Source organism: Heptranchias perlo, chromosome 3 (genome assembly GCF_035084215.1).
Source record: "Heptranchias perlo isolate sHepPer1 chromosome 3, sHepPer1.hap1, whole genome shotgun sequence".
Taxonomy (NCBI): Eukaryota; Metazoa; Chordata; class Chondrichthyes; order Hexanchiformes; family Hexanchidae; genus Heptranchias; species Heptranchias perlo.
In genome coordinates, this window is record NC_090327.1 from 3,047,165 (window position 1) to 3,074,693 (window position 27,529).

At 48.8% G+C, this 27,529-nt stretch overlaps 1 protein-coding gene across 2 annotated transcripts in view; it reads left to right on the forward strand.

Moving 5' to 3' along the window:
• lama3 (laminin, alpha 3) overlaps positions 1 to 27,529 on the forward strand; it is a 440,498-nt gene that overhangs the window by 177,433 nt on the left and 235,536 nt on the right. For both annotated transcript variants that reach the window (XM_067977687.1, XM_067977691.1), the window contains exons 13-18: positions 7,651 to 7,788; positions 10,083 to 10,217; positions 10,868 to 11,002; positions 15,938 to 16,075; positions 17,721 to 17,773; positions 19,839 to 19,938. In XM_067977687.1, coding sequence (XP_067833788.1) covers positions 7,651 to 7,788; positions 10,083 to 10,217; positions 10,868 to 11,002; positions 15,938 to 16,075; positions 17,721 to 17,773; positions 19,839 to 19,938 — 699 coding nt within the window. The remainder of the gene's footprint in view (positions 1 to 7,650; positions 7,789 to 10,082; positions 10,218 to 10,867; positions 11,003 to 15,937; positions 16,076 to 17,720; positions 17,774 to 19,838; positions 19,939 to 27,529) is intronic.

The following is a 27,529-nucleotide window of genomic DNA, read 5'->3' on the forward strand; positions in this document are numbered from 1 at the left end:
GTCTCCGCCTCCGCCTCCGTCTCCGCCTCCGCCTCCGCCTCCGCCTCCGCCTCCACCTCCGCCTCCACCTCCGCCTCCGTCTCCGCCTCCGCCTCCACCTCCGCCTCCGCCTCCACCTCCGCCACTCCCAGTGAGTTCTTACATGCTTTCTTGAACAAGGGTGTAACATTTGCAATTCTCCAGTCCTCTGGCACCACCCCCGTATCTAAGGATGTTTGGAAGATTATGGCCAGTAACTCCATAATTTCTACCCTCAGCAACCTAGGATGCATCCCATCTAAACCGGGTGACTTATCTAATTTAAGTACAGTCAGCCTTTCTATTACCTCCTCTTTGTCAATTTTTAGCCCATCCAGAATCTCAACTACCTCCTCTTTTACTGAGACTCTGGCAGCATCTTCTTCCTTAGTAAAGACAGATGCAAAGTACTCATTTAGTACCTCGGCCATGCCCTCTGCCTCCATGAGTAGGTCTCCACTAATTTCATACTGGTATCTCACAGCATTCCTAATGTTAATAAACGAAGCAATATGAAGCACGGTTTTCGATAGTATTCCTAATGTGATTTGTTTTATTTGGGACTTATAAATAGGGCATAGAATACAAGAGCAGCGAGGTCATGATAAATTTGTACATGGCAATGCTCTCCTGGTCAGCCTCCCATCTTTCACCCTCCGTAAACTTGAGCTCATCCAAACCTCTGCTGCTCGTATCCCAACTTGTATCATGTCCCGTTCATCCATCACCCCTGTGCTCGCTGACCTACAATGGCTCCCGATCCGGGAACACCTCGATTTTAAAATTCTCATTCTTGTTTTCAAATCCCTCCCTGGCCTTGCCCCTCCCTATCTCTGTAACCTCCTCCACTCCTACAACCCTCCGAGATCTCTGCACTCCTCCAATTGCGCATCGCCAATTTAAATCGCTCCACCATTGGCGGCCGTGCCTTCAGCTACCTAGGCCCTAATTTCTGGAATTCCTTCCCTAAACCTCTCCCCCTCTCTACCTCTTTTCCCTCCTTTAACGCTTCTTAAAACCTACTTATTTGACCAAACTTTTGGTCACTTGTCCTAATATCTCCTTGTGTGATTTATTGTCAATTTTTGTTTGATAATCGCTCCTGTGAAGCGCCTTGGGATGTTTTACGACGTTAAAGGCACTATTTTAAGAGAAGTTGTTGTTGTTAGGTCACAGTTGGAGTATTGTGTGCAATTGTAGGCTTCCCTTTATAGATAAAACATGAAAGTCATAAAGAGCATCCAGTAGGTTCACCAGGATGATCCCAAGGATGAGACGCGATAGTAATGAGGAGAGAGTTGAGATTCTGGGACGATTTCCACTGAAGCAAAGAAGGAAATTTAATATAGCTTTTTAAAACGATGACAGGTTTTCATAGGGTGAATTGGGAAAGACTATATCGTCTGGTTGGGGCTTTAATGATGAGTGGCCATTGATTTAACAAAAATCAACAGCAGGGGCTGGAAATGTGAAACGAAAACAGAAATAGCTGGAAACACTGAGCAAGTCAGACAGCATCTGTGGAGTGAAGTGACATGTTGACGTTCTGATGAAGGGTTATGTCTGAAACATTAACTTGTCATTCTTCTGAATTGTCAGTGTATTGCTGTTAATATTCTTTGTAGTTGTAAAGGACTCTTAATTCAGTCCCTATGACTGGCTGTGGTCTTCAGTTTAATTATTAGTGCTGTAATATTATATGAACTGGGTATATTGCATAGAATCATACAGCACAGAAGGAGGCCATTTGGCCCATCATGCCTGTGCCGGCTGTTTGAAAGCGCTATCCAATTAGTCCCATCTCCCTGCTCTTTCCCCATTGCCCTGCAAATCTTTCCTTTTCAAGTTTATATCCGATTCCCTGAGAAAGTAACTATTGAATCTGCTTCCACCGCCCTTTCAGGCAGTGCATTCCAGATCAGTGATTTATGACTTTCCTGATAGCGTTGTGCAGGTGCCCAGAGCTCTATGTTTGTTTTAAATGTTCTTTCTTGATCTGTGCCCTTCCCCTTCTTGATAGGATCCTGGCCTTTCTCTCTTTCCCAGACACGACGGCAGAGAAATGACTAGTTTCTGAGTCTTTGCCAAAGTTTGTTTGGTAGCTGAATGGTGAGAGTTGACATTTGACACTTCCTATCAACTAAGACGAGTGATCAAAAGAACTCATATCCTAAGAGATCGTACATAGGTAGATCATTCTCAGCAAAAGGTGATTGATGGTGTGTCTATTTACTCCTTAAAAAAAAAGCTATGTAAATATCTTGTTAGAAACAGGATTGGAGATTGCACGGATAAGCAAACATATTGATAGGGTGAGGAGAATGAAGTGGAGGCCCGTGGAGAGCATAAACACCGGCATGGACCTGCTGGGCCCTGCTGGCCTCTTTCTGTGCTGTAAATTCAATGTAAAACATGGAGGTGATCAAATGCTTCCTGGCACATGTGCTGTGGGACCCTGAAAAAGTCACGGGTGGCAAACACGTGAGCAGGTTTGAATAATGGAGGTGTTAATGTTGATAGGAAGTGGGGAAAGATTTGCTCTGATTACTTTGTGTCAGCAATATCATAAACAGAGTGGAAAGATTCCCTCTGTTCACTATTTCTAGCGAAATTGTAAACACACGTTTAAGATCTTGCGAAAAGGAATGGTTAGAATCATAGAATCATACAGCACAGAAGGAGGCCATTCGGCCCATCGTACCAGCTCTTTGAAAGAACTATCCAATCGGTCCCACTCCCCCCCTGCTCTTTCCCCGTAGCCCTGCAAATTTTTCCATTTCAAGTATTTCTCCAATTCCCTTTTGAAAGTTACTATTGAATCTGCTTCCACCGCCCTTTCAGGCAGCGCATTCCAGATCATAACAACTCGCTGCATAAAAAATTCTCCTCGTCTCCCCTCTGGTTCTTTTGCCAATCACCTTAAATCCGTGTCCTCTCATTACCGACCCTCCTGGAGAGTGGAAATGGTTTCCCTTTATTTACCCCATCAAAATCCCTCATAATTTTGAACACAGTTGGGGGAAGTCCTTGTGTTATGTATATTGTTGTTAACACCACCCGCTCACTGTATAATTAGGTGTGGTGAAAGTCTGAGACTTTCAACATGTGCAATGGGCTCAGTGCACCCCAATGAATTCAGGTGTTGCCAGGCTGCGAGCAAACTGTTCATGAAGTTCATTTGGGCTGTTGTAAATATTTAAATTAGAAGGCTTCTATGATAAAGAAAAAAGAAAGAACTTGCACTAATCTAGTGCCTTTCACGACCTCAGGACATCCCAAAGCGCTTTACAGCCAGTGAAGTACTTTTTTGAAGTGCAGTCACTCTTGTAATGTAAGGAAACGCAGCAGACAATTTGTGCAGAGCAAGGTCCCACAAACAGCAATGTGACAATGACCAGATAATCTTTTTTTTTATATTCATTCATGGGATGTGGGTGTCGCTGGCGAGGCCGGCATTTATTGCCCATCCCTAATTGCCCTGGAGAAGGTGGTGGTGAGTCGCCTTCTTGAACCGCTGCAGTCCGTGTGGTGACGGTTCTCCCACAGTGCAATTAGGAAGGGAGTTCCAGGATTTTGACCCAGCGACGATGAAGGAACGGCGATATATTTCCAAGTCGGGATGGTGTGTGACTTGGAGGGGAACGTGCAGGTGGTGTTGTTCCCATGTGCCTGCTGCTCTTGTCCTTCTCGGTGGTAGAGGTCGCGGGTTTGGGAGGTGCTGTCGAAGAAGCCTTGGCGAGTTGCTGCAGTGCATCCTGTGGATGGTGCACACTGCAGCCACGGTGTGCCGGTGGTGAAGGGAGTGAATGTTTAGGGTGGTGGATGGGGTGCCAATCAAGCGGGCTGCTTTGTCCTGGATGGTGTTGAGCTTCTTGAGTGTTGTTGGAGCTGCACTCATCCAAGCAAGTGGAGAGTATTCCATCACACTCCTGACTTGTGCCTTGTAGATGGTGGAAAGGCTTTGGGGAGTCAGGAGGTGAGTCACTCGCTGCAGAATACCCAGCCTCTAACCTGCTCTTGTAGCCACAGTATTTATATGGCTGGTCCAGTTAAGTTTCTGGTCAATGGTGACCCCCAGGATGTTGATGGTGGGGGATTCGGCGATGGTAATGCCGTTGAATGTCAAGGGGAGGTGGTTAGACTCTCTCTTGTTGGAGATGGTCATTGCCTGGCACTTGTCTGGTGCGAATGTTACTTGCCACTTATCAGTGCAAGCCTGGATGTTGTCCAGGTCTTGCTGCATGCAGGCTCGGACTGCTTTATTACTTGAGGGGTTGTGAATGGAACTGAACACTGCAATCATCAGCGAACATCCCCATTTCTGACCTTATGATGGAGGGAAGGTCATTGATGAAGCAGCTGAAGATGGTTGGGCCTTGGACACTGCCCTGAGGAACTCCTGCAGCAGTGCCCTGGGGCTGAGATGATTGGCCTCCAACAACCACTACCATCTTCCTTTGTGCTAGGTATGACTCCAGCCACTGGAGAGTTTTCCCCCTGATTCCCATTGACTTCAATTTTACTAGGGCTCCTTGGTGCCACACTCGGTCAAATGCTGCCTTGATGTCAAGGGCAGTCACTCTCACCTCATCTCTGGAATTCAGCTCTTTTGTCCATGTTTGGACCAAGGCTGTAATGAGGTCTGGAGCCGAGTGGTCCTGGCGGAACCCAAGCTGAGCATCGGTGAGCAGGTTATTGGTGAGTAAGTGCCGCTTGATAGCACTGTCGATGACACCTTCCATCACTTTGCTGATGATTGAGAGTAGACTGATGGGGCTGTAATTGGCCGGATTGGATTTGTCCTGCTTTTTGTGGACAGGACATACCTGGGCAATTTTCCACATTGTCGGGTAGATGCCAGTGTTGTAGCTGTACTAGAACAGCTTGGCTAGAGGCGCAGCTAGTTCTGGAGCACAAGCCTTCAGCACTAGTCGGGATGTTGTCGGGGCCCATAGCCTTTGCTGTATCCAGTGCACTCAGCCGTTTCTTGATATCACGTGGAGTGAATCGAATTGGCTGAAGACTGGCTTCTGTGATGGTGGGGATATCGGGAGGAGGCTGAGATGGATCATCCACTTGGCACTTCTGGCTGAAGATGGTTGCAAACGCTTCAGCCTTGTCTTTTGCACTCACGTGCTGGACTCCGCCATCATTGAGAATGGGGATGTTCACGGAGCCTCCTCCTCCCGTTAGTTGTTTAATTGTCCACCACCATTCACGACTGGATGTTGCAGGACTGCAGAGCTTTGATCTGGTCCATTGGTTGTGGAATCACTTAGCTCTGTCTATAGCATGTTGCTTCCGCTGTTTAGCATGCATGTAGTCCTGCGTTGTAGCTTCACCAGGTTGGCACCTCATTTTTAGTGATGTTGATTGAGGGATAAATATTGGCTAGGACACCGGGAAGAACTCCCCCACTCTTCAAAATAGTGCCGTGTGACCTTTTACATCCACCTGAGAGGGCAGATGGGGCCTCGGTTTAACGTCTCACCTGAAAGACAGCACCTCCAACAGTGCAGCACTCCCTCAGTACTGCACTGGGAGTGTCAGCCTAGACTTTGTGCTCAAGTCTGTCGAGTGGGACTTAAACACACCACTTTCTGACTCAGAGGCGAGAGTGCTACCCACTGAACCATGGTTGGCATCTAATTACTTTGTATAGAGCAACATCATAAACATAGTGGGGAGATTTCCTCCTTTCACTATTTCTAGCGAAATTGTACTGAAAGGCCTGAGCAGCTCTCTGGTCGCACAGCATCCAATTGTAGGAGAGCCCCTGTAAAATTCCTTCTGGCTAGTCCTTCCTCCCGCTCTATTTTTCCCCCCTTTCTCCTCCCCCCTCCCCTTTAAAACCTCCTGGGATCCGAGGGGCAGGCAGCATCTCTTTACTGGCTGCTGGGCCTGAAATTGCCGCCCTGAACCCCTGGCACTCTCAGCGACATACCAAGAACCAGAAAAACATTCAAATGAGTTGGTCTCGTGTTATTGGGTGACAGTTGCGTGCCTGAATGGCACTGGTTACATTGCGTTGGGACCGTGTTATCAGCTCCACAATGACCAGATACAATTCCCACCCTCCACCCCATCCTGGAGTTTTGCTCGACTATCATTGGGGTAAGAAAGAAATTTTGCATATGTTTCCATGTTGTCATTTCTTGTAGTAATACAATGTAAAGGCAGAGTTTCCGTTCATTTACGCCAGCTATATCAGCGCAATCGGCCGAACCAGCGCAATAGATTGGGGAATTTTAAACGTAAGTGAGTTACACCCCAAATCCACTTACGCTCGTGTTTTCTGTCACCTTTTACATTGGTTCAAGATTCAATTCGTCCAAATTAGGGACGGGCAATAAATGCTGGCCTTGCCAGCGATGCCCGCATCCCACGAACGAATAAAAAAAAAATCAGGCCCCGCCCACAAAACTGGCCCCGCCCCCCCGGGTCGACATTGCGAGATTCCACCGACTGCGCTGGTTCAGGAAGGTTCTTCAAATTGTGCTCTTTTTCTTCAGCGCACAGGCACTAGTGGGCGCGTTTTAAAAGTATTTGCATATCAAAAAATATTTAATTTACTAAGAAACTGACCAGTGTGCACCAATGAAACTATTAAATAGTTCATTGTAGTTTCTTTAAGTCATTTTCAGTGATTTTAAATCTGGTCACTCACAGGTGAAGGACTGGGCACCCTTATTAAAATGCTTATTTTTGCTGATGAACCCATATTCAGCTGTATTAATAAAACTGCACCAGATTACCACTCTTAAATCCATCAGAGAATACTCTTTAATGGAAAGAAAAAGAAATGATTAAGTTCAGTTACGCTGCCCGATTGCACTGTTTCATTGAAGATTTTACATTTAATGATTATGCAAATGAAATTTAGTGGAAACTTGAACTGTGTCCTAACATGCGCAGTTTCCTTTTTTTTTATTATTCGTTCACGGGATGTGGGCGTCGCTGGCAAGGCCGGCATTTATTGCCCATCCCTAATTGCCCTCGAGAAGGTGGTGGTGAGCCGCCTTCTTGAACCGCTGCAGTCCGTGTGGTGACGGTTCTCCCACAGTGCTGTTAGGAAGGGAGTTCCAGGATTTTGACCCAGCGACAATGAAGGAACGGCGATATATTTCCAAGTCGGGATGGTGTGTGACTTGGAGGGGAACGTGCAGGTGGTGTTGTTCCCATGTGCCTGCTGCCCTTGTCCTTCTAGGTGGTAGAGGTCGCAGGTTTGGGAGGTGCTGTCGAAGAAGCCTTGGCGAGTTGCTGCAGTGCATCCTGTGGATGGTACACACTGCAGCCACGGTGCGCCGGTAATGAAGGGAGTGAATGTATAGGGTGGTGGATGGGGTACCAATCAAGCAGGCTGCTTTGTCCTGGATGGTGTCGAGCTTCTTGAGTGTTGGAGCTGCACTCATCCAGGCAAGTGGAGAGTATTTCATCACACTCCTGACTTGTGTCTTGTAGATGGTGGAAAGGCTTTGGGGAGTCAGGAGGTGAGTCACTCACTGCAGAATACCCAGCCTCTGACCTGCTCTTGTAGCCACAGTATTTATGTTTTCTGTACCTTTCCGTCAGTACTATAAGACCACTTTTCCTATGTGTGCAGCACTTTAATACTATTTAATATTTGTTTAGAATGCCAGTGCTACAGTGCTGGTGTAACAAGTCAAGTCTGTGACCCGAAGACTGGACAGTGCCCGTGTCGAATTGGATTTCAAGGTTACTTTTGCGAAAGTTGCTCGACAGGGTATTTTCAGTACCCCTTCTGCCAGTGTAAGCAACATTTACTGCTATTGTTAGAGAATAGCCTTGCGGATTTAGTCACGGCCATAAACAACAATGTTCCAATTTCACCCTTCAGACACAAAACCTACGGGTCAGATTAGATTCATTTTTTTTACGCTCCTCTAGAAATGGAGTTTTTGAGCTCCGAATAGAGAGAGACTAACAAAAAGCACTGATAATAAATGGCAATCTACATTATAATATGATTAATATCAGTATAAACATGGTAACAGTTAACTGCAATTGGCCTGAGTGCCTGGGCTAGGAACGGAAGAATTAGTCAGGATTTCTGATACTGATTGTTTGGTGATTCCTGGTAGGAAGTGCACATGTGTGGGTGTTGGGTGAGGACAGAAAGAAAGAAAGAACTTGCACCTCTATACCGCCTTTACACAATGTCAGGACATCCCAAAGCGTTTCACAGCCAATTAAGTATTTTTTTTAAAGTGCTATCATTGCTGTAATGTAGGGAAACACAGCAGCCAATTTGCCCACAGCAAGATCCCACAAACAGCAATGGTGTAATGACCAGATAATCTCTTTTAATGATGTTGGTTGAGGGATAAATGTTGGCCCTAGACACCGGGGAGAACTCCCCTGCTCGTCTTTGATTAGTGCCGTGGGATTTTTTTATGTCCACCTGAGAGGTAGACAGGGCCTCAGTTTAACATCTCATCTGAAAGACGGCACCTCCGTCAGTGCAACACTCCCTCAGTACTGCACTGAAATGTCAGCCTAGATTTTGTGCTTAAGTCTCTGTAGTGGGGAGTGAACCCATGACCTTCTGACTCAGAGGCGAGAGTGCTACCCACTGAGACACAGCTGACACCTGAATCTTGCTTGGATGTGATGCCCTTTGCGGTTGAATAGCCTGTCAGGCATGAAGAACCATCAGTTTTGCAAGGTACCAGAGGAGTGGCAGCACCTGTGGAACCATATCTTATCAAGATTCATTGCCTTCAGCAGAAAGGGGGAGAACAATTTGAAAAAATACAAAGGACTTCCTACATGACAGGAGGTGTTCATATCACTTTTCCTGGAAATAGATAGTGGCACAGTGGGTCAGCACAAAACATTTTGCGAGTTCAAACAGATAGGAATAATCTCTCCCTCCAGTATTTCTTCTTACTCTCTCCCATTACCCCTTCTCACCTGAAAGTATGGACTGTCTGTGAGGCCCAATTGCACAGTCACTGCCAGATTTCTACTACCTCACCCATGTAATTAATCTTCATTTGAAACTAGATAGTAAGTTCCTGTCGGTAATTCACCCGTGGGGAGAGCATTACATTCAAATCTAGTTCCGTGGTAACTCAATGTGAGTGCGTGCGCGCACACAGACAAACACGCACTAGCAGACACACACACACACAAACCCATACACGCACACAGACACACACACACACACACACACACACAAACCCATACACGCACACAGACACACACACACACACACACAAACCCATACACGCACACAGACAAACACGCACAAGCAGACACACACACACACACCCATACACGCACACACACACACATGCACAAAGACACACATGCACACATATCCACAGACAGACACGTACACACAGACACACATGCGCACACACAAACACATGCACACAGACACACGTGCACATACACGCGCACAGACAAATGTACTCCGATGCACGCACGCGCGTATGCACAATGCACATACATACATACACAGGCACAAACACACAGATGCACACGTACATGTACACACATGTACACATGCACAAACACACGCACACAGATGCACACGCATATGCACATGCACGTGCACACACACATGCACACACACATACATGCACACAAAAACAATCTCCTCATCTCCCCTCTGGTTCGTTTGCCAATTATCTTAAATTGCCGCTTTGAACCTGTGTCTTGTAACTCTGTGGTGCATCAATCACCGCGCCACAAGTCTCCTGTCTCCAAAACACAGTTTAAACTTTGATTTAGAATGACTTCTGAACTTACAAGCATAGGAAATTGAAAGGCAGGGAAAGACCAGCTGGTCCATCAAGCCTGAACCACACACCATGAGAGCTGGAGCATCGATGACGAGACACTTCTTCCCACTCCAACACCCACCACCCTCCCCAGGCAGCCACGTAATCTCCTGGGATTATTATTTCTCCATCTGGGAAGAGTACTAAAGTGGCAGATCAGTAAATGGGTGTTAAAGGGATGAGTTTGATATCGTGTATGTTTTCTATTGTTGCATAGTGTGTTGTCTAAACTCTGAAGTGAATGTTGTTTTGTAGCATGTCGCTGTAACACTGCTGGAACTTTACCTGAAATCTGTGATGACTCTGCTCGATGCTTGTGTCGTGCAGAATTTGTCGGCAATCAGTGTGATCAATGTCGCCCAGGTTATCACTCGTACCCTCACTGTCAAGGTAGGATTTTTGTTTCTTAATAACTGAAACATTCTGAATTTGTATGCTGCATCTAAAATCTTGTGTATTTGTATATCACACTGATTTGTTAAAAGTACAGGGCTTATTAATATTTGTAGGGTGGTTAATGTTTAATGCAAAAGATGCTTTGCGATTTGCATTTATAGAGCCTTTCACGACCTCAGGACATCCCAAAGTGCTTTACAGCTGATGAAGTATTTTTAAAGTCTAGTCACTATTGTAATGTAGCAGCCAATTTGCGCACAGCCAGATCCCACAAACAGCAAAGTGATAATGACCAGATAATCTGTTTGTTCAGTGATGTTGGTTGAGGGCTAAATATTAGTTAGGTACCAGGGAGAACTCCCCTGCTCTTCTTTGAAATAGTGGCCGTGGGATCTTTTACATCCACCTGAGAGGGCAGACAGGGCCTCGGTTTAACATCTCTTCCGAAAGACGGCACCTCCGACAGTGCAGCACTCCCTCAGTACCGCGTTGGGAGCGCCAGCCTGGATTATGGGGCTTGAAGTCTCTGGAGGGGGACTTGAACCCACAATCTTCGGACCCTGGGGCGAGAGTGATACCCACTGAACCACAGCCGACTTTAAAACAGTGTGTTGCTCAATATGCCAATTCCTGTTTATCTGCAGTCTGTTCCTGTGAACCTATGGGATCTGTAGACAACAACTGTGATGCTATAGGAAGGTGTCACTGCCGCCCGAACTACACAGGACCAGCATGCACCCAATGTGCATACGGATACCATGGTTACCCCACTTGTTTGCGTAAGTATTTTCTTTCTTTCGTAGTCCAATTCTGGGCACCACCTTTTAGGAAGGATGTCAAGGCCTTGGAGAGGGTGCAGAGGAGATTTACCAGAATGGTACCAGGGATGAGGGACTTCAGTTATGTGGAGAGACTGGAGAAGCTGGGGTTGTTCTCCTTAGAGCAGAGAAGGTCAAGGGGAGATTGAATAGAGGTGTTCAAAATTAAGAGGGGTTTTGATAGAATAAATATGGAGAAACTGTTTCCATTGGTAGGAGGGTCAGTAACCAGAGGACACAGATTTAAGGTAATCGGCAAAAAAGTCAGCAGGGAGATGAGGAGAAATTTTTTTATTCAGAGAGTTGTTACCATCTGGAATGCGCTGCCTGAAAGGGCGGTGGAAGCAGATTCAATAGTAACTTTCAAAAGGGAATTGGATAAATACTTGAAAAGGAAAATATTGCAGGGCTATGGGGAAAGAGACGGGGAGTGGGACTAATTGGATAGCTCTTTCAAAGAGCCAGCACTGGCACGATGGGCCGAATGGCCTTCCACTGATTCTACTTTTAGAATATGACTTTTAGGAAAGATGAACATTTGGACAACTTTTCGACGCCAACCTACATTATTGGGAAAAGCTGAAAATCAGTGTTAAAAAAGTTGATGCAGCAACTCACCCCCTGCCCCACACTGGCCCCCCCAAAAAAAATCCTGACAACTCAAAAGGCAGCCCTCAATAAAAGGTCCATGACCAAGGCCACTGCTTCAGGACAATTGGTTACTCTCCTTTTGTATTGTATTTGATTTCAGGATTTTATTAGTATTTTGGAATCACATTCTGCAACTTACAGAGACTGCTTGAAGCTCGGTTCACAGAGACTCTGAAGCCCATCTATTCATTCCCCTCTGCTGCCCCACATCCTAACTCACACCATCAGCCCGGTGCTCGCTGATCTACATCGGCTCCCAGTTCGGCAACGCCTCGATTTTAAAATTCTCATCTTGTTTTCAGATCCCTCCATGGCCTCGCCCCTCCCTATCTCTGTAACCTCCTCCAGCCTCCGAGATCTCCGCTCTCCTCCAATTCTGGCCTCTTGTGCGGCCCCGATTTTAATCGCTCCACCATTGGGGGCCGTGCTTTCTGCTGCCTAGGCCCTAAGCTGTGGAATTCCCTCCCTAAACCTCTCCGCCTCTCTACCTCTTTAAGACACTCGGGGGAGGGAACGGCAGTGATCGTGGTGGGGGGGTGGAGCGTGACTGGGGGAGGAGAGCCGCAGCGATCGGGGGGGGGGGGGGGAGAGAGCGGCAGCGATCGGGGGATGGGGACAGGGGCTGCGATCGGGGGATGGGGAGAGAGACTGCGATCGGGGGATGGGGAGAGAGGCTGCGATCGGGGGATGGGGAGAGAGGCTGCGATCGGGGGATGGGGACAGGGGCTGCGATCGGGGGATGGGGAGAGAGGCTGCGATCGGGGGATGCGGAGAGCGGCTGCGATCGGGGGATGGGGAGAGGGGCTGCGATCGGGGGATGGGGAGAGAGGCTGCGATCGGGGGATGGGGACAGGGGCTGCGATCGGGGGATGGGGAGAGAGGCTGCGATCGGGGGATGGGGACAGGGGCTGCGATCGGGGGATGGGGAGAGAGGCTGCGATCGGGGGATGGGGAGAGCGGCAGCGATCGGGGGATGGGGACAGGGGCTGCGATCGGGGGATGGGGAGAGAGGCTGCGATCGGGGGATGGGGACAGGGGCTGCGATCGGGGGATGGGGAGAGCGGCAGCGATTGGGGGATGGGGACAGGGGCTGCGATCGGGGGATGGGGAGAGAGGCTGCGATCGGGGGATGGGGACAGGGGCTGCGATCGGGGGATGGGGAGAGAGGCTGCGATCGGGGGATGCGGAGAGCGGCAGCGATCGGGGGATGGGGAGAGGGGCTGCGATCGGGGGATGGGGAGAGAGGCTGCGATCGGGGGATGCGGAGAGCGGCAGCGATCGGGGGATGGGGAGAGAGGCTGCGATCGGGGGATGGGGAGAGCGGCAGCGATCGGGGGATGGGGAGAGCGGCAGCGATCGGGGGATGGGGAGAGGGGCTGCGATCGGGGGATGGGGAGAGGGGCTGCGATCGGGGGATGGGGAGAGAGGCTGCGATCGGGGGATGGGGAGAGAGGCTGCGATCGGGGGATGGGGAGAGCGGCTGCGATCGGGGGATGGGGAGAGCGGCTGCGATCGGGGGATGGGGAGAGGGGCTGCGATCGGGGGATGGGGATAGTGGCTGCGATCGGGGGATGGGGCGAGCGGCTGCGATCGGGGGATGGGGATAGCGGCTGCGATCGGGGGATGGGGATAGCGGCTGCGATCGGGGGATGGGGATAGCGGCTGCGATCGGGGGATGGGGAGAGCGGCTGCGATCGGGGGATGGGGAGAGCGGCTGCGATCGGGGGATGGGGAGAGAGGCTGCGATCGGGGGATGGGGAGAGCGGCTGCGATCGGGGGATGGGGAGAGCGGCTGCGATCGGGGGATGGGAGAGCGGCTGCGATCGGGGGATGGGGAGAGAGGCTGCGATCGGGGGATGGGGCGAGCGGCTGCGATCGGGGGATGGGGCGAGCGGCTGCGATCGGGGGATGGGGAGAGAGGCTGCGATCGGGGGATGGGGAGAGAGGCTGCGATCGGGGGATGGGGAGAGAGGCTGCGATCGGGGGATGGGGAGAGAGGCTGCGATCGGGGGATGGGGAGAGGGGCTGCGATCGGGGGATGGGGAGAGAGGCTGCGATCGGGGGATGGGGATAGTGGCTGCGATCGGGGGATGGGAGAGAGGCTGCGATCGGGGGATGGGAGAGAGGCTGCGATCGGGGGATGGGAGAGAGGCTGCGATCGGGGGATGGGGAGAGGGGCTGCGATCGGGGGATGGGGAGAGAGGCTGCGATCGGGGGATGGGGAGAGGGGCTGCGATCGGGGGATGGGGAGAGAGGCTGCGATCGGGGGATGGGGAGAGAGGCTGCGATCGGGGGATGGGGAGAGCGGCTGCGATCGGGGGATGGGGAGAGGGGCTGCGATCGGGGGATGGGGCGAGCGGCTGCGATCGGGGGATGGGGAGAGAGGCTGCGATCGGGGGATGGGGCGAGCGGCTGCGATCGGGGGATGGGGAGAGAGGCTGCGATCGGGGGATGGGGAGAGAGGCTGCGATCGGGGGATGGGGAGAGAGGCTGCGATCGGGGGATGGGGAGAGCGGCTGCGATCGGGGGATGGGGAGAGAGGCTGCGATCGGGGGATGGGGAGAGAGGCTGCGATCGGGGGATGGGGAGAGAGGCTGCGATCGGGGGATGGGAGAGAGGCTGCGATCGGGGGATGGGGAGAGAGGCTGCGATCGGGGGATGGGGAGAGCGGCTGCGATCGGGGGATGGGGAGAGAGGCTGCGATCGGGGGATGGGGAGAGAGGCTGCGATCGGGGGATGGGGAGAGAGGCTGCGATCGGGGGATGGGGAGAGAGGCTGCGATCGGGGGATGGGGAGAGCGGCTGCGATCGGGGGATGGGGAGAGCGGCTGCGATCGGGGGATGGGGAGAGAGGCTGCGATCGGGGGATGGGGAGAGAGGCTGTGATCGGGGGATGGGGAGAGGGGCTGCGATCGGGGGATGGGGAGAGAGGCTGCGATCGGGGGATGGGAGAGAGGCTGCGATCGGGGGATGGGAGAGAGGCTGCGATCGGGGGATGGGAGAGAGGCTGCGATCGGGGGATGGGGAGAGGGGCTGCGATCGGGGGATGGGGAGAGAGGCTGCGATCGGGGGATGGGGAGAGGGGCTGCGATCGGGGGATGGGGAGAGAGGCTGCGATCGGGGGATGGGGAGAGAGGCTGCGATCGGGGGATGGGGAGAGAGGCTGCGATCGGGGGATGGGGAGAGAGGCTGCGATCGGGGGATGGGGAGAGCGGCTGCGATCGGGGGATGGGGAGAGGGGCTGCGATCGGGGGATGGGGAGAGAGGCTGCGATCGGGGGATGGGGAGAGGGGCTGCGATTGGGGTTTGGGGAGAGTGGCGACGATCGGGGGATGGGGAGAGTGGCGACGATCGGGATGGGGTTTGGGGAGAGTGGTAGCGATCATGGGGAGGAGGGTGGGGAGAGCGGCCAGCGGCCAGCTTCAGCCTGTGTTCTTGAAATGTACAGCACTCCTGCTCCTCCTGGCTCCATATTTAGGTAAGTATATTTTGAGCACTTACCTTGCTGGTTGCGACCTAAGGACTGCCTGCAGATCTGGTTTTCCTGAGTTCCTCATGGGCAAACCGATCTTGCAATGGGGATCTAACGCCTGTTTCAAACCGGGACACTGCAGACCGACTTTTTGTGAGTGGCCTTTACCAATATGGCGGGCGGCGCACTTCCGGATCGTAATGAGCTGGCGCTTCCTGCCTGCCATATTGGAGGCTCAAGAGGCCTTGATATGCAGCTGAATTTCTGGGCCAAGGTGTTTGGTTCCTTTTTCAGTCATTTTTTTTATTCGTTCATGGGATGTGGGTGTCTCTGGCGAGGCTGGCATTTATTGCCCATCCCTAATTGCCCTTGAGAAGGTGGTGGTGAGCCGCCTTCTTGAACCGCTGCAGTCCGTGTGGTGACGGTTCTCCCACAGTGCTGTTAGGAAGGGAGTTCCAGGATTTTGACCCAGCGACGATGAAGGAATGACGATATGTTTCCAAGTCGGGATGGTGTGTGACTTGGAGGGGAACGTGCAGGTGGTGTTGTTCCCATGTGCCTGCTGCCCTTGTCCTTCTCGGTGGTAGAGGTCGCGGGTTTGGGAGGTGCTGTCGAAGAAGCCTTGGCGAGTTGCTGCAGTGCATCCTGTGGATGGTACACACTGCAGCCACTGTACGCCGGTGGTGAAGGGAGTGAATGTTTAGGGTGGTGGATGGGGTGCCAATCAAACATAACAGTCATGTTATGAACATCCTTCACTTTTTTTATTTAAAGCTTGTGAGTGCTCTGCTGATGGTTCTTATGATTCTGAATGTGACCAGACCTCTGGACAGTGTAAATGCCGGCCACACGTTACTGGACAACACTGTGACACTTGTGTTTCAGGAACGTACAACTTCCCGACTTGTCAAGGTAGCAGTGCTTATTATTGTATGTTATTATTATTATTATGATTGCTCCCATTAGACACTGCTCATATTTGTTACAATTAAAAGAACCCTGTATAAAAGGCTTAATTTTAATGTAATTAATTCACACTTAAATTCGGAGATTTCCAATCGGTGTTGCAGGTATCAGTGTGGACGTTACCTAAGCCTCTGTCACACCTACCAATTCACCGCCTTTTCCTGTAACTGTAACTAATCATCACTGGATCCTTTCTTCCAAATGGGTCACCAGTGGCTTATGAAATTTTTGAAAATACTTTACACGAAAGGGTAAAATTTGCAGGGCCTGTGGGGAAGGAGCAGATGAGTGGGACTAATTGGATAGTTCTTTCAAAGAGCCGGCACAGGCACGATGGGCCGAATGGCCTCCTGCTGTGCTGCAAGATTCTAAATGATCCTCTTCAACATGCTATTTGCCCCCGCATGAACACGTTGCCAATTTATTTATCCTGTTGAAAGAGGTGAATAACCACAGGCAAAAACATTGAAGAAATGAAGTTCTGTGAAATGTCTCCTTGACCTCTGAAGGTGATTAGGATATCAATCTAACATTACAGTCCAGAATATCCAATCCTGACCGGTTGCATTCCACAGATGGCATTTCCGTGGTCCCAGCTGGACAGGAACTATCTATACTTCGATTTCATTCTTAACCACATATTCATCTAGCTCTTTTTAAAAGGAGTTAACTTCTTGTGTACGGCTGTGGGCCGGTTATGGTCATGGTCATGGTTTATGCGGCCACTTGTCTCTGGTGGGAATGAAAGCATGAGTCATGGGGAAAGTAGTTCTGGTTAGGTTTTTTTGCACATTGCACATACCTGAGATAACAAGGATGTATGTGCTGTTTTAGCATTTTTTTTTATTGAGTGCGATGGAATAAATAGGTTCAAGAGATAATTAGATATATTTCTGGAGAAAGAAGGCATTGAGGGATATGGTGAGAAGAAAAATAAACGAGTTAAGGCCTATCGAAAAAGGCCTCTTGGGCCTCATGATCTTTTCCTATTCCTAATAATTTATATGTTCATAAATGTTCTATGAGGTTCCACCACTATATATTTGAAACATTTCCCTTGTTGCACAGACGAGTCTTATTTTCCCTTAAATATAAAAAATTAAGGGGTGAGCTAATCGAGGTGTTTAAGATGATGAAAGGATTTGAGAGGGTTGATAGAGAGAAACTATTTCCTCTGGTGGGGGGAGTCCAGAACAAGGGGGCTTAACCTTAAAATTAGAGCCAGGCCGTTCAGGGGTGATGTCAGGAAGCACTTCTTCACACAAGGGGGAGTGGAAATCTGGAACTCTCTCCCCCAAAAAAGCTGTTGAGGCTGGGGGTCAATTGAAAATTTCAAAACTGAGGTTGATCGATTTTTGTTAGGTAAGGGTATTCAGGGATATGGAGTTGAGATACAAATCAGCCATGATCTAATTGAATGGGAGAACAGGGGCTGAATGGCCTCCTTCTGTGCTGTATGATTCAATGATTCTACTGTTGCACCAAAAATGTAATCATTATTACACAACTTCACTGGTTGTCAGCGTATCTACAGAGTAAGAGAATGAGCATATTACACATTTCTGTTCCTAATGTATGGTATCCTTTCCAGTTACTGACTGTCATTCAGCTGGTACCTCAAGTCGTGTGCCTTCATCTCATTTTGTAAGTATTTGTTGCGTATTTTAAGTTACAAAGTACATGGGACTGAAAATGACCTTTTGGCACGGATGTGAGTTGCACTGCTGCGAAGAGATCTGCTCCATGCTTGACCGTTGGCAATGGTTACGGCTCCCAAGGGTGTTTCTGGCCCCTGACTTATGCTGTGGCTCAGGTACAACTGGATGAGACCAAACAAGTAACGGTTCACGCAAATTCATATTCAAGTGAATATATGTTTAGAAAAATAACAGCAGACTTGTGCATAGAACATCTGAATATTGTCAACGCAGATGTTTTGAGTTGGAAATCACGTTGGGCCGCAATTTGCTGGAAAAATAACAGCATGTTAACGACACACGTTGTTATTAATACGCAAATTGAGCAGCAAGTTCAGGGGATTAAGAGATACATCGTGAGTTGCAAATCTCCAGAACCTGGCGGTCTGTTTACTCCACTCCGCCTGTTTGCTTCACACAAACAGCATCTCGCCCTCAACCTCCCCGTTATTTTTAAGAACTTGCTAGATTTGCACGTTAATTGCCCATTAAACTCACGCAGAAAGTTAAGTTGAGTAATTAATTGCGTAAGTACCCTTTTAACGTGTGATAAGTGTTAATGACTGCCAATCAATCTCTCCAGCCCAGAAAGGGAACAATTTAAACAGTTGAGTCTCATTCCTTCAGGGAGTGAATTGTTGTTGGAGATTTTAAAAAATGTCACATTTTAAATTTTAATTTTTTTCTCACTTCTCCCCTCTATCTCTTTTTTCTCCCTCTCTCACAATCCAATTTTTCCCTCTCTTTATTTTTCTTTCTGAACCTTATTTGACTCTAACTCACCCTATTTCCCTTTCCATCGTTCCTCTGTTTATTTCTCAATCCTTAAATCCCATCGGTTAAGGAGATAGACTGTTGGTCCCGTCGTTCACTAAGGTCCCAGATGCCCCGTTGCCCTCGCTGTGCCTGTTATCAGCTCGCTCTTCCAGCAAGTTACAGGGCAAAACGTTTTTTGAGCTGAAGGGTGCAGGGAAAAAGTCTAACAGCGCACGCTGCGAGACGCCCCGCTCCAGCAAATTCCGGCCCATTATCTTCTTGCAGTTGCAACATACACTGACGTCGACAAAGTGTTCATATTTAAATACTCATTGCATATTAACTTATTAATGCAGTGCAATGACTTGTAGAGACAGCGAGACCTTTGCAGGCCATTTTCAATAGAACCACTGTACTTGCTTAGGGAAACATCAGGCAAATTGTCCATGACCTTACACTAGGGTTGCCATCCCTCCAGGATTGCCCTGGAGTCCCCAGGAATTAATGACTAATCTCCAGGACACTGCGATGAGCAAAGACCCAGGGGGAAAACCATTGGGGCAATAAAAAGTGATGTTTTTTTAAAAATATCCCTCTATACCCATCTTACATGGGTAAGATGGGTATGGAGGGATATGGGCCAAGTGCAGGCAATTGGGACTAGCTTAGTGGTATAAACTGGGCGACATGGACATGTTGGGCCGAAGGGCCTGTTTCCATGTTGTAAACTTCTATGATTCTATGATTCTATTTGAACACGTTTGTTTACTAGTTACAAAAATATCGGACGTGGGGGGGAAAGGACTGTTTGATTGACGGTCAAGTAAAATCCAGTTGAGTAATGAAGAGTCTTCTCGCTTTCCAATTGGCTGCGGGAAGGCGAGGCACCGTGAGGATGGACATGTTGGGCGACCAATGGCGGGAGTGTGGGGGGGCGGGGTGCTTGGAGGCAGGAGGTCACGTAATGACACCTCCAGGAATATGTCCAACCAGAGTTGACGACCCTACCTTCCACACAGAAATTATAATCTTGTGAATTCAAATCGGAGAAAAGTATATTTATTTGTTAAAATAAATGTAGATGAGGCGGATATTCAGCTTTCTGACGTGTAAGTAACTAACAACAAGCTAAGTGTAAAAAGATCTCTGCCCGCTATTTTAAAGTGGTATTGAACCGAGAACACATTGGCTTATGAAATAGATTTTAGCATTTGTGTGAATACCATTTATATTCAGACAACTTTCCTGTTCATTAGGGTTCTTGCCAGTGCCTGGCAAATGTCGAGGGCCCTAAATGTGAGCAGTGTAAGACACTCTACTGGAATCTAGCTGAGAAGAATCCTGAAGGTTGTATTGGTGAGTAATCAGTGTCTTTCATACCCACGGTTAAGATGGCCGGGCAGTATTGGAGACCGAATCACTGTATGGGCAGTTGTTCTGCTCATGTGATATTTAGCAGTGAATACATCTGATGCAATTTAATATTTATTACTTGATATCAAAAGCTTTAACTTGTCAATGAGGATTACTCTACATCATTCACTTTCAATAAACCTAATAAAATCCATGACTTTCATACTCATACTACCAAACATGATGAGTGCTACAGATCATAGAATTTACAGCACAGAAACAGGCCATTCGGCCCAACAGGCCTATGCCAGTGTTCAGCCTCCACACCTGCCTCTTCCCACCCGACTTCATTCAACCCTGTCTGCATATCCTTTTATTCCTTTCTCCCTCATAGAATCATAGAAAGGTTACAGCGCGGAAGGAGGCCACTTGGCCCATCGAGTCCGCGCTGGCTCCATGCAAGAGCAATCCAGCTAGTCTCACTCCCTCGCCCTATTGCCGTAGCCCTGCATATTTTTTCCTTTCAAGTACTTGACCAGTTCCCTTTTGAAGCCTATGATTGAATCTTCCTCCACCCACCCCCTCGGGCAATGCATTCCAGATCCTAACCACTCGCTGTGTAAAAAAGTTTTTCCTCATGTCGTCTTTGGTTCTTTTACCAATCACCTTAAATCTATGTCCTCTGGTTCTTGACCCTTTGTTTTTAATTCGTTCACGGGATGTGGGCGTCGCTGGCAAGGCCAGCATTTATTGCCCATCCCTAATTGCCCTCGAGAAGGTGGTGGTGAGCTGCCTTCTTGAACCGCTGCAGTCCGTGTGGTGATGGTTCTCCCACAGTGCTGTTAGGAAGGGAGTTCCAGGATTTTGACCCAGCGACGATGAAAGAACGGCAATATATTTCCAAGTCGGGATGGGGTGTGACTTGGAGGGGAACGTGCAGGTGGTGTTGTTTCTATGTGCCTGCTGCCCTTGTCCTTCTAGGTGGTAGAGGTCGCTGGTTTGGGAGGTACTGTCGAAGAAGCCTTGGCAAGTTGCTGCAGTGCATCCTGTGGATGGTACACACTGCAGCCACAGTCACCGGTGGTGAAGGGAGTGAATGTTTAGGGAGGTGGATGGGGTGCCAATCAAGCGGGCTGCTTTGTCCTGGATGGTGTCGAGCTTCTTGAGTGTTGTTGGAGCTGCACTCATCCAGGCAAGTGGAGAGTATTCCATCACTCTCCTGACTTGTGCCTTGTAGATGGTGGAAAGGCTTTGGGGAGTCAGGAGGTGAGTCACTCGCCGCAGAATACCCAGCCTCTGACCTGCTCTTGTAGCTACAGTATTTATGTGGCTGGTCCAGTTAAGTTTCTGGTCAATGATGATCCCCAGGATGTTGATGGTGGGGAATTTGGCGATGGTAATGCCGTTGACTGTCAAAGGGAGGTGGTTAGACTCTCTCTTGTTGGAGATGGTCATTGCCTGGCACTTGTCTGGCACGAATGTTACTTGCCACTTATGAGCCCAAGCCTGGATGTTGTCTAGGTGTCGCTGCATGCGGGCACGGACTGCTTCCGCCAATGGGAACAGTTTCTCTCTATTTACTCTGTCTAGACCCTTCATGATTTTGAATACCTCTATCAAATCTCCTCGCAACTGTCTCTGTTCCAAGGAGAATTATCCCAGCTTCTCCATTCTATCCACGTAACTAAAGTCCCTCATCCCTGGAATCATTCTAGTAAATCTCTTCTGTACCCTCTCTAAGGCCTTCACATCTTTCCTAAAGTGCTGTGCCCAGAACTGGACACAATACTCCAGTTGTGGCCGAACCAGTGTTTTATAAAGGATCATCATGACTTCCATACTTTTGTACTCTATGCCTCTATTTATAAAGCCCAGGATCCTGTATGCTTTTTTAACCGCTTTCTCAACCTGCCCTGCCACTTTCAATGATTTGTGCACATATACCCCCAGATCGCTCTGTTCCTTTACCCCTTTTAGAGTTGTGCCCTCTAGTTTATATTGCCTCTCCTCGTTCTTCTTACCGAAATGTATCACTTAGCATTTTTCTGCGTTAAATTTCATCTGCCATGTGTCTGCCCATGCCACCAGCCTGTCTATATCCTCTTGAAGTCTATCACTATCCTCCTAACTGTTTACCACCCTTCCAAGTTTTGAGACACCTGCAAATTTTGAAATTGTGCCCTGTACACCCAAGTCCAAGTCAAAGTCATTAATATATATCAAGAAAAGCAGTGGTCCCAGCACTGACCCCTGGGGAACACCACTGTACACCTCCCTCCTGTCTGAAAAACAACCATTCACCACTACTCTCTGTTTCCTGTCCCTTAGCCAATTCTGTATCCATGCTGCTACTGCCCCCTTTATTCCATGGGCCGCAATCTTGATGATAAGCCTACCATGCGGCACCTTATCAAACGCCTTTTGAAAGTCCATGTACACCACATCAACTGCATTGCCCTCATCTATCCTCTCGGTTACCTCATCAAAAAACTCTAACAGGTTAGTTAAACACGATTTGCCTTTAACAAATCCATGCTGGCTTTCCCTAATCAATCCACACTCGTGCAAATGACTGTTAATTCTGTCCCAGATTCTGTCCAAGTTTCCCCACCACTGAGGTTAGCCTCCAGCCAAGCTGTTCCAGTACAGCTACAACACTGGCATCCACCCGACAATGTGGAAAATTGCCCAGGTATGTCCTGTCCACAAAAAGCAGGACAAATCCAATCCGGCCAATTACCGCCCCATCAGTCTACTCTCAATCATCAGCAAAGTGATGGAAGGTGTCGTCGACAGTGCTATCAAGCGGCACTTACTCACCAATAACCTGCTCACCGATGCTCAGTTTGGGTTCCGCCAGGACCACTCGGCTCCAGACCTCATTACAGCCTTGGTCCAAACATGGACAAAAGAGCTGAATTCCAGAGGTGAGGTGAGAGTGACTGCCCTTGACATCAAGGCAGCATTTGACCGAGTGTGGCACCAAGGAGCCCTAGTAAAATTGAAGTCAATGGGAATCAGGGGGAAAACTCTCCAGTGGCTGGAGTCATACCTAGCACAAAGGAAGATGGTAGTGGTTGTTGGAGGCCAATCATCTCAGCCCCAGGGCATTGCTGCAGGAGTTCCTCAGGGCAGTGTCCTAGGCCCAACCATCTTCAGCTGCTTCATCAATGACCTTCCCTCCATCATAAGGTCAGAAATGGGGATGTTCGCTGATGACTGCACAGTGTTCAGTTCCATTCGCAACCCCTCAGATAATGAAGCAGTCCGAGCCTGCATGCAGCGAGACCTTGACAACATCCAGGCTTGGGCTGATAAGTGGCAAGTAACATTCGCGCCAGATAAGTGCCAGGCAATGACCATCTCCAACAAGAGAGAGTCTAACCACCTCCCCTTGACATTCAACGGCATTACCATCGCCGAATCCCCCACCATCAACATCCTGGGGGTCACCATTGACCAGAAACTTAACTGGACCAGCCATATAAATACTGTGGCTACGAGAGCAGGTCAGAGGCTGGGTATTCTGCGGCGAGTGACTCACCTCCTGACTCCCCAAAGCCTTTCCACCATCTACAAGGCACAAGTCAGGAGTGTGATGGAATACTCTCCACTTGCCTGGATGAGTGCAGTTCCAACAACACTCAAGAAGCTCAACACCATCCAGGACAAAGCAGCCCGCTTGATTGGCACCCCATCCACCACCCTAAACATTCACTCCCTTCACCACCGGCGCACTGTGGCTGCAGTGTGCACCATCCACAGGATGCACTGCAGCAACTCGCCAAGGCTTCTTCGACAGCACCTCCCAAACCCGCGACCTCTACCACCTAGAAGGACAAGGGCAGCAGGCGCATGGGAACAACACCACCTGCACGTTCCCCTCCAAGTCACACACCATCCCGACTTGGAAATATATCGCCGTTCCTTCATTGTCGCTGGGTCAAAATCCTGGAACTCCCTTCCTAACAGCACTGTGGGAGAACCGTCACCACACGGACTGCAGCGGTTCAAGAAGGCGGCTCACCACCACCTTCTCGAGGGCAATTAGGGGTGGGCAATAAATGCCGGCCTTGCCAGCGACGCCCACATCCCCTGAACGAATAAAAAAATAAATAAATGTTGCTGGGTTTATCCTTACACCCTTTTTTGAAAAAGGGTGTAACATTTGCAATTCTCCAGGCCTCTGGCACTGCACCCATATCGAAGGATGTTTGGAAGATTATGGCCAGTACCTCCGCAATTTCCACCCTTACTTCCCTCAGCTACCTAAGATGCATCCCATCCGAACTGGGTGACTTATCTACTTTAAGTACAGCTAGCCTTTCTAGTACCTCTTCTTTAGCAATTTTTAGCCCATCCAGTAATCCAATTATATCTTCCTTTCATGAGACTCTGGCAGCATCTTCTTCCTTGGTAAAGACAGATGCAAAGTACCCATTGGTACCTCGGCCATGCCCTCTGCTTCCATGAGTAGATCTCCTTTATGGTCCCTAATCGGCCCCACCCCTCCTCTTATTACCGATTTACTGTTTACATGTCTGTAGAAGGCTTTTGGATTCTCTTTTATGTTGGCTGCCAGTCTATTCAATGGTCTCTCTTTGCCCCTCTTATTTCCTTTTTCACTTCCCCTCTGAACTTTCTATATTCTACCTGGTTCTCACTTGTGTTATCAACCTGACATCTGTCATATACCCCCTTTTTTCCGTTTCATCTTACTCTCTATCTCTTTTGTCATCCAGGGAGTTCTTTGTTTAGTTGCCCTCCCTTTCCCCCTCGTGGGAATGTACCTAGACTGTACCCGAACCATCTCCTCCTTAAAGGCCACCCACTGTTCAATTATAGTTTTGCCTGCCAATCTTTGATTCCAGTTTACCCAGGCCAGATCTTTTCTTATCTCATTAAAATTGGCCCTCCTCCAATTGAGGATTTTTACTTCAGAGTGGTCTGTATTCTTTTCCATAGCTATTCTAAACCTTAGTTCTGGTATCATCCTTGTAAATCTTTTTTGTATCTTCTCCATTGCCTCTATATCCTTTTTATAATGTGGAGACTAGAACTGTGCACAGTACAATGTATTGAGCATGCATCTAGTAATATCGGTAACAGTAATTTACAAGGATTAAAAAGTTAAAATTCAATCTTTATGATTTTAAACCACTATATTCATTGAATTAAAAACAGAAAATGCTGAAAACACTCAGCAGGTCAGGAAGCATCTGTGGAGAGAGAAACAGAGTTAACGTTTCAGGTCAATGACCTTTCATCAGAACTGGACGATGTTAGAGATGAACAGCTTTTAAGCAAATGCAGAGCCGGGGAAAGGGGGGCAGGGAAAGAACAAAAGGGAAAGATCTGTGATCGGGTGGAGGGCAGGAGTGAATTAAATGACAAAAGAGATGATGGTGCAGGGCAAAAGAGGGTGATAATGGGACAAGTAAAGATGGGTCCAGAGGAGGTGTAAATGGTTACAGCAGAATAGCAGAGGGGGAGGGAAGCATGGAAAATCTGGCAAAGCAGAGAGAGTTGCCGTGGCACGGGAATGTGGCGGAAGAAAGGCCATTAGACCCAGGAGTGAGGACCAGTCCCCGGCCATGTACCGCTCGGGGATCCCCACCCCGAGCACCAGCCCACACCTCCCCCACCCTCCGGCTGTGTACCGATAGGGGATCCCCACCCCGAGCACCAGCCCACACCTCCCCCACCCTCCGGCTGTGTACCGATAGGGGATCCCCACCCCAAGCACTAGCCCACACCTCCCCCACCCTCTGGCCATGTACCGATAGGGGATCCCCACCCCGAGCACCAGCCCACACCTCCCCCACCCTCTGGCCGTGTACCAATAGGGGATCCCCACCCCGAGCACCAGCCCACACCTCCCCCACCCTCTGGCCGTGTACCAATAGGGGATCCCCACCCCGAGCACCAGCCCACACCTCCCCCACCCTCTGGCTGTGTACCAATAGGGGACCACCACCTCATTGAATTTCTGTTTCTATAATATACAAATCTAAAAAGAATAGTAGAGTAAATTCAGCACTCCCACAGTCCCAGTGGGAAGCCAAGCTCAAAGGTCAGAGAATTAGGACTGCAATTTGGAGCCCCACCTCTGACCCATGTTCCCCTTGAATGCACCTAATGGACTGTAGAATATGAAAGCTACTGTTCATAAGAACATAAGAAATAGGAGCAGGATTAGGCCATCCGGCCCCTCGAGCCTGCTGCGCCATTCAATAGGATCATGGCTGATCTTCTACCTCAACGCCATTTTCCTGCACTATTCCCATATCCCCCTTTGATGCCTTTAATATCGAGAAATCTATCGATCTCTGTTTTGAATGTACTCAATGACTGAGCCTCCACAGCCCTCTGGGGTGGAGAATTCCAAAGATTCACCACCCTCTGAGTGAAGAAATTTCTCCTCATCTCAGTCCTAAATAGCCTACCCCTTATTCTGAGACTGTGACCCCTGATTCTAGACTACCCAGCCAGGGGAAACATCCTCCCTGCATCTACCCTGTCGAGCCCTGTAAGAATTTTGTATGTTTCAATGAGATCACCTCTCATTCTTCTAAACTCTAGAGAATACAGGCCTAGTCTACTCAATCTCTCCTCATACAACAATCCCGCCATCCCAGGAATCAGTCTGGTGAACCTTCGTTGCACTCCCTCTATGGCAAGTATAACCTCTCTTAGGTAAGGAGACCAAAATTGTACACAATACTCCAGGTGCGGTCTCACCAAGGCCCTATATAATTGCAATAAGACATCTTTACTCCTGTACTCAAATCCTCTTGTAATAAAGGCCAACATATTATTTGCGTTCCTGATTGCTTGCTGCATCTGCATGTTTGCTTTCAGTGACTCATGTACGAGGACACCCAGGTCCCTTTGAACATTAACATTTCCCAATCTCTCACCATTTAAAAATTACTCATCAGTCAATTGGTACCTTGAATAATATTTTTGCTCTTTCTTAGTAACAGCTAGTGGTCAATAATGTATTGGAACTGCAATAGAGTGTTACTGAGAGGGATAGGATCCAGAGTTACACCTACAGTTCTTCACAAGTGAATTCACAAAACTTTGTTGTGTCGTTGCTTGAGGCACCGAGCAGAATCCAGGTACTTTGTCACGTGAAGGGAAGAACCATCAGTGGAGCATGACTCAGAACCATCTCTAAAGCTTTTGTGTGATATGGAGAGACCAGCAAGAGAAAGAGGATAAAAATACAAATACTGTTTTAAAAAAATTCTTTTCAGAAGAGCATAGAAGTTATGCTAAACCTTTATATATCACTGGTTAGGCCTCAGCTGGAGAATTGTGTCCAGTTCTGGGCATCACACTTTAGTAGGGATGTCAAGGCCTTAGAGCAGAGGGGATTTACCAGAATGGTACCAGGGATGAGGGACTTCAGTTAAGGAAAGCGACCAGAGAGCTGGGATTGTTCTCCTTAGAGCAGAGAAGATTAAGAGGAGATTTAATAGAGGTGTTCAAAATTAAGAAGGGTTTTGATAGAGTAAATAAGGAGAAACTGTTTCCATTAGCAGGAGGGTCAATAACACGAGGACATAGACTTAAGGTATTTGGCGAA